Source organism: Bufo gargarizans, chromosome 10, assembly GCF_014858855.1.
Source record: "Bufo gargarizans isolate SCDJY-AF-19 chromosome 10, ASM1485885v1, whole genome shotgun sequence".
Taxonomy (NCBI): Eukaryota; Metazoa; Chordata; class Amphibia; order Anura; family Bufonidae; genus Bufo; species Bufo gargarizans.
In genome coordinates, this window is record NC_058089.1 from 72,894,066 (window position 1) to 72,906,128 (window position 12,063).

Here is a 12,063-nt window from a genome sequence, read left to right on the forward strand (position 1 = left end):
TATTGCCTAAACATTTTATAATAATAGCTTTCATTGAAGTTCCGATCCCCAGCCCCATCTGTACTGCTTACTAAATGTCCTGTAGCAGGCAGGGCGGGCGGTCGGCCTTTATGAATGAAGTAGGCGGCGCAGGCACGTGATGTCAGTGGGTTACGGCCACCCGCCATGCTCTGCCTGCTACAGGACATTTAGTAAGTAGTACAGATGGGGCTGGGGATCGGATCGGAACTTTAATGAAGGCTATTAAAAAATGTTTAGGCATTAAGGAAGTGAGTGAGCGGTGGGGCCGTGTACAGTGACCACACCGGCCCCGCCGCATTTGCATGACACCGGCAGTCTGCGATGCAAAATGGCAGCATTCGCCCCATGAGACGCAGGGGAATTTTTCCCCCACTTTTGGGGCGGAAAAAGTGTCTTATAGGGCGAAAAATACGGTACATTTCAATAAGATCGGTTTTTATAAGCATCTAACACACGCAGAACGGTAACAGTGGGATCATTTCAAACACAGCAAGGAGACTCATGGGCACATATAAATATTGCTATAGCGTTAATCCTAGTGACAGAATCCCTTTAAAGGGCTTCTGTCACCCCACTAAAGTGATTTTTTCTTTTTTTTTTCTTTGGGCTAGTGAAATTAGTTATATTGCGATATATGACAATATAATTGTGTTACTTACTTTGATCCAGCAGTTTCTGCAAAAACCGAAGTTTTATAATATGTAAATTCGGTCTCTACCAGCAAGTAGGGCGGCTACTTGCTGGTAGCTGCTGCAGAAATCCGCCCCCTCGTCGTGTTGATTGACAGGGCCAGCCGGGATCTCCTCCTCCGGCTGGCCCTGTCGGCATTTCAAAAATCGCGCGCCTGTGTTGATTCGGCGCAGGCGCTCTGAGATGGGGAGGCTCGTCTCCTCAGAACTCCCTCAGTGCGCCTGCGCCGATGACATCACCGAAATAGAAGAAGTCATCGGCGCAGGCGCACTGAGGGAGTGCTGAGGAGAAGAGCCTCCTCATCTCAGAGCGCCTGGGCCGAATCAACACAGGCGCGCGATTTTTGAAATGCCGACAGGGCTGGCCGGAGGAGGAGATCCCGGCTGGCCCTGTCAATCAACACGACGAGGGGGCGGATTTCTGCAGCAGCTACCAGCAAGTAGCCGCCCTACTTGCTGGTAGAGACTGAATTTACATATTATAAGACTTCGTTTTTTGCAGAAACTGCTGGATCAAAGTAAGTAACACAATTATATTGTCATATATCGCAATATAACTAATTTCACTAGCCCAAAAAAAAAAGATCACTTTAGTGGGGTGACAGAAGCCCTTTAAGTCTTATTCAGAAGGGATCGCTTATTCCATGTCCAGAAAGAGAAGAAGGCACGGGATACTATGCCACTCTTTTTGGGCAAAAAGCCAAATGGAGACTACCAAACAATTATAAACCTAAAGTCTCTAAACAAACATCTACAATACAGGTTCAAGATGGAGACAATAAAATCAGTAGTGGAGCTCCTCTACAAGGACTGCTTTATGGTGGTGTTGGACATCAGAGATGCCTATTGCCATCTTTCAATTTTTCTGGAACACCAGAAATGCCTCTGAGTGGTGCTGAGATTTCAGGGGAGATTGAGAAATTTTCAATTCCAGGTGTTACCCTTTGGGATTTCAATGGCACCGAGAATATTCACTAAACTGGTCTGAGATGGCAGCCCATATAAGGGAAACAGACATCCTATTTGTATTGTATCTAGACGACTTCCTGATTATAGCCCCAGCAGGTGACTCAGATCATGTCCACCTTCGGGTGGATCGCAAACTAGGAGAAGTCGAGGCTAGTTCCAGAAAGAAAGCATCAGTTCCTGGGAATAATGCTGAACTTGGTGATTCAGAGATCCTTTTTAACGCCAGAAAAAAAAACAGAAGGTAAGGTCAGTGGTTTACTCCCTGATAGACAACCCTCGAGTTTCTATAAGTAAAGGGATGTCAGTGTTGGGAATCCTGACCGCCTGTATCCCGTCTGTGCAATGGGCCCAGGTACATTGCAGAGCGCTGCAGTGGGAGATTTTAGGGGCTTGGTCAGGCAAGACAACCGACCTAGAGAAGATTTTAATTTCTGCTTAGACATGCGAGGCCCTAGATTGGTGGCTTTCTCTGGACAATCTAATCCAGGGCCAGCCCGCGGGGATGGGGGGCGCATGTGAGAGAGACTTTACTCCAGGGATTATGGGATTGCCCGATCTCAGACATTTCTTCAAATCTGAAAGAGCTCATGGCCGTCCTTCGGTACCTACAAGAAGTTCTTCCCCTGATCAAAGACTGACATGTGAAGATATTATCCGACAATGGTTCCGTTGTAGCATATCTGAACCATCTAGGCGGAACGCGGTCCGAGTCTCTGGGAACTCTGGCGGTTCATATTTTTTCTCTAGTAGAAGGGAGAGCCTTGTCCTTGTCAGCTCTTCACAGAAGCGGTGTGGACAATTGGAAGGTGGATTATTTGAGTAGTCGGGCTCTGGATTAGAGAGAATGGTCCCTCAATCATTAAATTTTTTCCAGGATAGTCAGACTCTGGGGATTACCACTAATAGATTCGTTTGCCACCAGAGCAAACAGGAAGGTGAAGTTTTTCTTCCCATCACCAGCAGACCTTCCGAACACAGTGGACGCTTTGCTTCAGCCTTGGAGCCAGGGTCTATTATTTGCGTTTCCTCCTCTTCAGATTATCCCCAGGGTTCTAGAGGACTAGGCAAAGATAATACTCTTTGGCCCCGGCGAGCATGGTTTTTCTGGCTAAGGATCATGTCTATAGCCGATCCCTGGGTCCCAATTGTTCATCCCCCAGTGAAGGGACTCCATTTGACGGCATAGCTTTTGAGCAGGGCTTGTTGTTAGTCAAGGGGTTATCAGTCTCTGTTGTTGCCACCATGTTTCTAAGTAGGAAACTGGTAACCACCAAAATTTATGCCAGAACTTGGGTGTTTTTTAAGTTCTTAGGTGTTTCTCCCTCTACTTCCTGTCATCTCCAGCTCACTAAGGTTCTGGATTTTCTCCAGGGAGGTGTAGAAAAGGGTTTGGCATTAAGCAAGGCGAGCTTCAGGCCCTCTCTATAAATCCTCCATATACTATCATTCAGGAAGATAGAATTTGTCTTAGACCTGATCCAGCTATTCTCACAAAAGTAGTATCGGACTTCCCCAGAGCCCAAAAATCTGAGAGAGGTGAAGTTTCACTGTCTGGATGTTGGGAAATGTGTTTTAGAATATATGGAGGCTACTAAAGACTGGAGAAAATAGTCTTCATTATTTGTTTTGTATTCTGGTCAGAACAAAGGGAAATCGGCTAGTAAGTATCTAGATGGATTAAACAGGCAATTTCTCTAGCTTATCTTTCTATGCAGAAACCTGTTCCTTCCGGATGGTCGGTGTATTCTACCAGAACAGTTTTTACCTTTTATAGGCAGAAAAAGCAGAAGCTTCAATACAGGACATATGCAAAGCAGCAACTTGGTCTTCTGCTTCTACATTCTACAGGCACTATAGATTAAATCTCTCTGCGGTGTCTGATCTTTCCTTTGGGCATAAGGTCCTTCAAGCTGTGGTTCCCCCCCTCCCCCCTAAATTTCACACTCCGGGATATCTCCTGGTGCGGTCATAGGACGTAGGGATAAATGATAATTACTTACCGGTAATTTAGTTTTCCGAAGTCCATGACGGCACCCTTCTATTCCCCCCCCCACCCTTCTTTTTTACCTTCCTTGCTTGTTCCTAAAGTATTGGTGATGGATTGAGTTTCTATTTTCTTAAGGTGTGCATAAAAAAATAAAATTTACGCTAAAGATGGGATTGGCCCAAGCTGAGTGAATGGATCAAAAGTGGTCTCTGATCTCTGGAAACTTTTTTGAATGAGGGAGAGGCTCTTTTTAATTTGTACCTGTGGGTTTCCTGTCCTGGGAGGCGGATCCCCTCTCCCCTCGTGCTGTCATGGACTTGGGAAAATGAAATTACCGGTAGGTAATTATCATTTTTTTCGCTGTGATTTGCTGTAAAAACTGGATTAAAACCGTGATATACATAGTAACATAGTCTATAAGGACAAAAAAATACATGTGTCCATCCAGTTCAGCCTGTTATCCTGCCAGTTGATCCAGAGGAAGGCAAAAAAAAATGAGATGTAAGCTAATTTTCCTTACTTTATGGGGAACAATTCCTTCCCGACTCCAGCAATCAGAATAACTCCCTGGATCAACGACCCCTCTCTAGTAGCTATAGCCTGTAATTACACTCCAGAAATTCATCCAAGCCCCTCTTGAATTTTATTGTACTCATCACCACCTCAGGCAGAGAGAGTTCCATAGTCTCACTGCTCTTACCATAAAGAATCCTTTTCTATGTTTGCATACAAACCTTCTTCTTCAGATTTCTGTACTGACCCCTGATATACTTATACATAGTAATCAGATCTTCCCTAAGTTGTCTTTTTTTCTAAAGTGAATGACCCTAATGTTGATAATCTTTCTGGGTACTGTAGTTGCCCCATTCCAATTATTACTTTAGTTGATCTCTGAACCCCCTCCAGCTCTGCCATGTCTGCCTTGTTCACAGGAGACCACAACTGTACACAGTACTCCATGTGTGGTCTGACTAATGATTTATAAAGTGGTAGGATTATGTTCTCATCATGGGTATCATGGGTATCTATACCCCTTTTGATGCTAACCATTATCTTATTGGCCTTGGCAGCAGCTGCCTGACACTGGTTTTTACTGCTTAGTTTGCTGTTTATTAAAATTTCTAGCTCCTTTCCCATGTCATTGTTACCCAGTGTTTTACCATTTAGGCCCCATGCACACGGCCGTGTTTCACAGCCGTGTGCGGGCCGTGGAACCGCGGCCTGGATCCCTCCTGAGAGCAGGAGCGCACGGCGTCACTGGTTGCTATGACGCCGTGCGCTCCCTGCTGCCGGCACAGTACAGTAATACACTGGTATAGATCATACCAGTGTATTACTGTATTGCGGCGGCAGCAGGGAGCGCACGGCGTCATAGCAACCAGTGACGCCGTGCGCTCCTGCTCTCAGGAGGGATCCAGGCCGCGGTTCCACGGCCCGCACACGGCTGTGAAACACGGCCGTGTGCATGGGGCCTTAGTATGTACGGGTGACTTGCATTATTCCTTTTGTCAGTGTTAAACCTCATCTGCCACTTCTCTGCCCAAGCCTCCAATCTATCCAGATCCCTCTGTAGTAGTATACTGTCCTCTTCAGTGTTAAAGGGAACCTGTCACCTCTACTATGCTACCCTCACTGAGCGTTTCTAAAGGTTCATTGTGTTACCCTAAACATATAAATTACACACTTTTAATTTAATTTGCAGACGAATTCCATAAGTATTATGTGTTTTTGTACTTCCCGCCTTATATGCAAATTAACATAAGTCATATCTTGTATGACCAGAGAAGAGTCATATTTTCAAACTCTCATACATCAGACAAGATGTGCACTGGGCTGCGCTGTCAATTATGGAACACATACTAATGGGGATTACACAATAAAAGCGAAAAATACTATATAATGCAGTAATAAGAAACTGATTTACTGCAGTCCCCCACTGAAGTCCCTGAATCTGAAGTCTATTAATCTAAATTCTCAATAATTTCTACACGTGTGCAGGAATGGTAAGGGACCTTTTGGAGGTTATGTGCAGGTCACATGATCGATCATCTGAAAGGTCCTTGATCACCTAAAAGACTTCACAGACTGATGTATTTTTATTTGTGTATGTATACTGCACGTCACCATCCCTCTTGTCCTGTACACTAGCTGTAATTTCCACTATCTGCTCTTCTGTAAATATGGTGTAATTACTAGGTGTAATTTTCAGTGTATATGAACACTGCACAGTACTCTTGTTCTGTATACTTGGTGTAGTTCTCAGTGTCGTCTCTTGTTCTTTATATATACACTGCACAGTGCCACTTCTCCTGTTCTGTATACTTGGTGTAATTCTCAGTTACTACTCTTATTTTGTATATTTGAACACGGCACAGTACTACTCCTGTCCTGTATACTGGGTGTAATCCTCAGTATCTGCTCTTATTCTGTATATGTAGACAATGCACAGTATCACTTCTCAGTATCACTTCTCTAGTGGGTGTAATTCTCAGTATTTGACACTGCTCAGTACCATTACTTTTGTCCTGTATACTTAGTGTAATTCTCAGTTTCTGCTCTTATTCTGTATATTGGGATACTGCAAAGTACTACTTCTTATTCTGTGTACTGGGTGTAATCATCAGTATCTTAAAGGGGTTATCAAATCCTAAAAAAAGCCGCCCCCATATGCCAGGCCTCCACGCTGAATATACTTACCTGGGTCCCCTGTCCCCGCACCACCGCTGCTTCTTCCCATGCACAGATAAAAACATCCAGTGTTTGGGGGGGGGGGGGGTGATGAGTCAAAGGCAGACGGGGAGAAGCAGCAGCGGTGCGGGAACCAGGATCGCCACAGGGAGTGGGGACCAGGCTAAGTATATTTAGGAGATTGGATAACCCCTTTAATCTCTATATGTGGACTTTGTCTTGTAAATGTCGATAACATTTTTGTAACTACTGAAAACCCTCTGGATCTTTACTGAATGCGGGACCCCCGACAATCGGCTGTTTGAGAAGGCATCAAGTCTAAAAGTAGCGCTGTGGCCTTCTCACAGCTTTCCCTAGCCGATGTGACGTCACATTCATTGGTCACATGGCCTTGGCACAACTCAGTCCCATTGAAGTAAATGGGGCTGTGTGTAATACCAAGCACAGCTCCAATGTCTTCTCAAACAGCTGATCAGCGGGGGTCGTAGGTGTTGGACCCCCACCAGTCAGATACTAATGAACTATCCTGAGGATAGGTCGTCGGTATCAAAATTCGGGAAAAAAACATTTAAACAGTTGCAGAGATCTGCTTTGGATCAGGTTTGGCCTTTACATTCAGCAATAGTTCTTGAACTCGATGTGGGGAGTATTATGTATGAGTATCAGGAAAGAAGTAAAATTCATTCTAGATCTTTGTCATAGCATAATACACTACTTACAGCCTAGCAAGTACAGCATTACTTGTATCAGATCGTTTTGCCACACACACAGATTTTAAATTCTGTTAACTTAAATGAGGGTGAAATAAAAATGAATTGAAGAAAAATGTCTCTTTTGGGATTTGAACATGACACCCTTTACATAGAAGGCAGAACACCTCCAGCTCAGCACTACCTCTCTGTGTGCACCCAACCCATCAAAGACCTTGGGAATAGCTGCTGCTGCTAGGAGGCGGACACTAAGCAAAACGTGTTAACTCCTCCTATCAGCTATACCCCTCCTGCAGGCACTTAGCTAATAGGTTTTAGTGTCATAGAAGGCTCTGCAGGTCTTGCTTTATAGACTAACATGAGCCAAGGGTGGAATTATCCCCTGGTTACCCACCTGGCAGCAAAGTGGGATGCTCTCTACCCTCTCCAGTAGCCAGGACAGAACAAAAGGTGGCGTGGAGGACCACCAAATCCTCTGCTGCCCAGCCTTGGGCCTTCTCTACTTTTGGCACTGATCCTCCCCAACCAAAGGGAGTGACTTGGGAGATGGACTGACCCTGCTGGAGCCAAGGCTAGACATACCCTCATCATTCAGGGAGTGGAATGTCAGGTAAGTATACGAGCACACTTCAAGCTGCCTTCTGCAGCTAGCTCAGAAGGCACTGAACTCAGCTAGCCCTGGGACGAGACCAGAAAGGAGGTGCTGTGTTTTAACTTTCCAGAGGTTCCCAGGCCTCCCATCACACGTGCCCTCCAATTTCACCATCTTGCATCTGCATTCCCCAACGCTGACCGCAGCCTGTGGCTCCGGTCGGCACACCGAATGCTTCCACAGAACCCCTTACTTCCGGTTGACCTGTAACGTTACTACAGGCCCCGGCTTAGTTCCCTGCTAGGCTGAGATGATCTCTCTAGCGTTTTGGCGCCTTATAGGCTTGTCTCCCACTTGAAAACTCCATCACTGCGACCCGTTCTGACCGCAAGGCCCCGCCCTGCACTAAGTCCTGGCTGTGTCTCCCGGGCTTGAAATTCTCGTGCCGATACTCTCCCCTCCTCCAGGAGCCCGCTAACTTTCACCCCCACACCTCAGACTATCTAGTCCCCTTATATGCAGCTTAACCTCCCCTATGTTTAACCCTTCCACTTAACTTAAGGAGGCAGGGACCTAGAGTTTAAATAAAAGATTAACTCTTGGAGCCATCATGTTCCTGACAAACTCCCTGCTGCCAACCTTCTCTGTCGTGAGTGCCAGGTACTGCCAGCAAGAAACATACTGGCAGAGCTCTACCCTCTCTCCTTTCTCATAAAGTGCGTTTGAGCATAGGTGGAGTATTTGGAGGGAGCAATTGCACTACCTGGTGCTGAATGCGGTATCTATTATACCTTCACCCCCATCAACAGGCCCCCTTCTGCACTGGATACTGTACATCCTGTAGCATTACCGTCCTTCAGGCAGAGTAATTGCACTACTATTGGATTTCGTATGTCCTGTCACATCACCTATGGAAGGGGGTAGAGCAATTGCCCTACCACTGGTTACCGTACATCCTGTCTTACCCTCCTTCCACATGTGGAGTACTTGCACTTCCACTGGATACGGTACATCCTATTACATTATCCCCCTTCCACAGGCGGAGTAACTGCACTTCCACTGTATACCGTACTTCCTGTCGCATTACCCATTTTCACAGTTGGCGTATTTGCACTACCACTGGACACAGTACATCCTATTACAGTACCCCTTCCACAGGTGCAGTAATGCTACCTTGGGTTTCCATATATCCAGTCACATTACCCACCTTCTGCTGGTGGAGCGATTGCCCTACCATTGGTGGCTTTCCATCCTGACACCTTATCCCCCTTCCACATGTGGAGTATTTGCACTACTACTGGGTACTCTACATCCGGTTGCATTACCCCTCCCCCTCTTTCCAACTATGGGATTACTAGTACTACCACTGGATATGGTATATTCTATGGTACCTTCTCTGCGTGGATTAATTGCACTAAGGCTACTTTCACACCTGGCGTTTCTGGGTCCGCTTGTGAGATCCGTTTCAGGGCTCTCACAAGTGGCCCAAAATGATCAGTTCAGCCCCAATGCATTCTGAATGGATAAGGATCCTTTCAGAATGCATCGGTTTGGCTGCGTTTGGTCTCCGTTCCGCTTCTGGAGCCAAACTGATCCGTCCTGACTTACAATGTAAGTCAATGGGGACAGATCAGTTTTCACTGACACAATATGGTGCAATTGAAAACTGATCCGTCCCCCATTAACTTTCAATGTAAGTCATGATCCGTTTTGACTTAGACTTTTTTTTTTTTTAAGAATAATGCAAACTGTTCTGTTCTGAACGTATACAAGCGTTTGCATTATCTGTGCGGAACAGTCTGTGTAGATACAAGACGGATCCGCACCGAACACAGCTCTGTAAAAGTAGCCTAACGTTGTCTGCTGTGACTTCTCCCTCACTACTACTTTGTTGCTTCACTCCCCTTTCCACGGGTGGACTACTTGCAAGGGATGTTGTCTACTATTGCTTTTACCCCTTAACAGGTGGCATATGGACACTACCACCAGATACTGTGACTACTATCGTACTGTCCCCTTTGTCAGATTGTCCCTTTGTGTTTTGGTGTTGAGCACCTCTGCCTTCCCAGGGCGTGACCCCACAACATAATTTTCCTTGTGCCTTGAGTCCTTGTGAGGCAAACACTATGTTGGTCATGGTCATTGTCACCTTCCTAAGGTGGAGCAGCTGTCCTCATTTTTAAGTAGAATATTGATTTTGTGCTGTCTCTAGATATACAGTGGCTACTAGAAACATAGAATGTTTCGGCAGATAAGAACCATTTGGCCCATCTAGTCTGCCCAATATACTAAATACTATGGATAGCCCCTGGCCCTATCTTATATGAAGGATGGCCTTATGCCTATCCCATGCATGCTTAAACTTCTCCACTGTATTTGCAGCTACCACTTCTGCAGGAAGGCTATTCCATGCATCCACTACTCTCTCAGTAAAGTAATACTTCCTGATATTACTTTTAAACCTTTGCCCCTCTAATTTAAAACTATGTCCTCTTGTAGCAGTTTTTCTTCTTTTAAATATTCTATACTAGTGCTCTGTAGAGCGGCATGAGCACCTCCCTCTTTCTGCTGGTAATTCCTCTTGCTATACACCCAAGCATTCTGCTAGCATTTCCTGCTGCTCTGTGACATTGTCTGCCTACCTTTAAGTCTTCTGAAATAATGACCCCTAAATTCCTTTCCTCAGATACTGAGGTTAGGACTGTATCACTGATTTTATATTCTGCTCTTGGGTTTTTACGCCCGAGGTGCATTATCTAGCACTTATCAACATTAAATTTTAGTTGCCAGATTTTTGACTATTCCGCTAGTTTTCCTAAATCCTTTTCCATTTGGTGTATTCCTCCAGGAACATCAACCCTGTTACAAATCTTTGTATCATCAGCAAAAAGACACACCTTACCATTGAGGCCTTCTGCAATTTCGCTGATAAAGATATTAAACAATATGGGTCCCAGAATAGATCCCTGAGGTACCCCACTGGTAACAAGACCATGAATATACTCCATTGACTACAACCCTCTGTTGCCTGTCCCTCAGCCACTGCCTAATCCATTCAACAATATGGGAGTCCAAGCCCAATGACTGCACTTTATTGATAAGCCTTCTATGTGGGACAGTATCAAAAGCCTTACTAAAGTCTAGATAAGCGATGTATACAGCACCTCCTCCATCTATTATTTTAGTCACCCAGTCAAAAAAAATCAATAAGATTAGTTTGACATGATCTCCCTGAAGTAAACCCATGCTGTTTTTCATCTTTCAATCCATGGGATTTTAGATGGTCCACAATCCTCTCCTTAAGTATGGTTTCCATTCATTTCCTCACTATTGATGTCAGGCTTACTGGCCTATAGTTGCCTGATTCCTCCCTACTACCTTTCCTGTGAATGGGCACAACATTTGCTCATTTCCAATCTTCTGGGACGACTCCTGTTGCCAGTGATTGGTTAAATAAATCTGTTAATGGTTTTGCTAGTTCACCGCTGAGCTCTTTTTTAATAGCTTTGGGTGTATCCCATCAGGCCCCTGAGACTTATTTGTATTAATTTTAGACAATTGACTTAGAACCTCTTCCTCTGTAAAGACAAATGCCTCAAAAGATTCATTAGTCTTCTTTCCTAACTGAGGTCCTTCTCCTTCGTTTTCCTTTGTAAAAACTGAACAGAAGTATTTATTGAGGCAGTCAGCTAGTTCTTTATCTTCTTCCATGTACCTTCCTTCTTTAGTTTTTAATTTGGTAATTCCTTGTTTTAGTTTCCTTTTTTCATTTATGTAACTGAAGTATCTGACTACTGTATGACTTCCCTCTCAGGTGCAGTATTTGCGCTAGCTCTAGATACCGTGATTGCCATGGTATCTCGGCTACTACTTTGTATTTATGCTGGCTCTCGAAATGGGTGCTGAGAAGTTGAAAATACTTCTGATGGCCCTGATCAACCGCAATATTTCCCTCACCAGTACATATATTTGCAATAACTTGGGATGCTGTAGCGGATGAGGCGGCTTTCTTCCGGTATGCACTGGTACTGATTTCTTTAGCTTACATAACCTACTCGTTTCTGTGTCTACTGCCTTGTCTATCCCACTGTTCCCTGGGCCATGCTGTGACTGCATCGACATTAGTCCTTATTAGGAGATTGGGTAATTGCATATGTAGTTCTCACATGTGAGTCATCTGCCTTGCACCCTGCACCACTGCCTTATAAAGTGAAGAATACATTAAATTTGAAATTCCCTATTCATTTCTGTGGGATGAAGCCTTTTAACATCCATGTTTTTTTTTTTTTTTGTGTACAGGTCTGTAGTGGTTGGAAGCTCTCGCGGTAACATGGGTGTGATTGATCTAAGGAAAGGTAAGTGCTAACTTTAGTGTAACCTGCTGAATCCTGTATGTTTTATTTTTAC

The 12,063-nt window shown here is 44.7% G+C and overlaps 1 protein-coding gene across 1 annotated transcript in view; it reads left to right on the forward strand.

The window, feature by feature from the left end:
* WDR74 (WD repeat domain 74) overlaps window positions 1-12,063 on the forward strand; it is a 97,902-nt gene that overhangs the window by 26,934 nt on the left and 58,905 nt on the right. Inside the window, exon 8 of the mRNA XM_044270604.1 lies at window positions 11,956-12,011. Within this exon, the coding sequence (XP_044126539.1) occupies window positions 11,956-12,011 (56 nt within the window). The remainder of the gene's footprint in view (window positions 1-11,955; window positions 12,012-12,063) is intronic.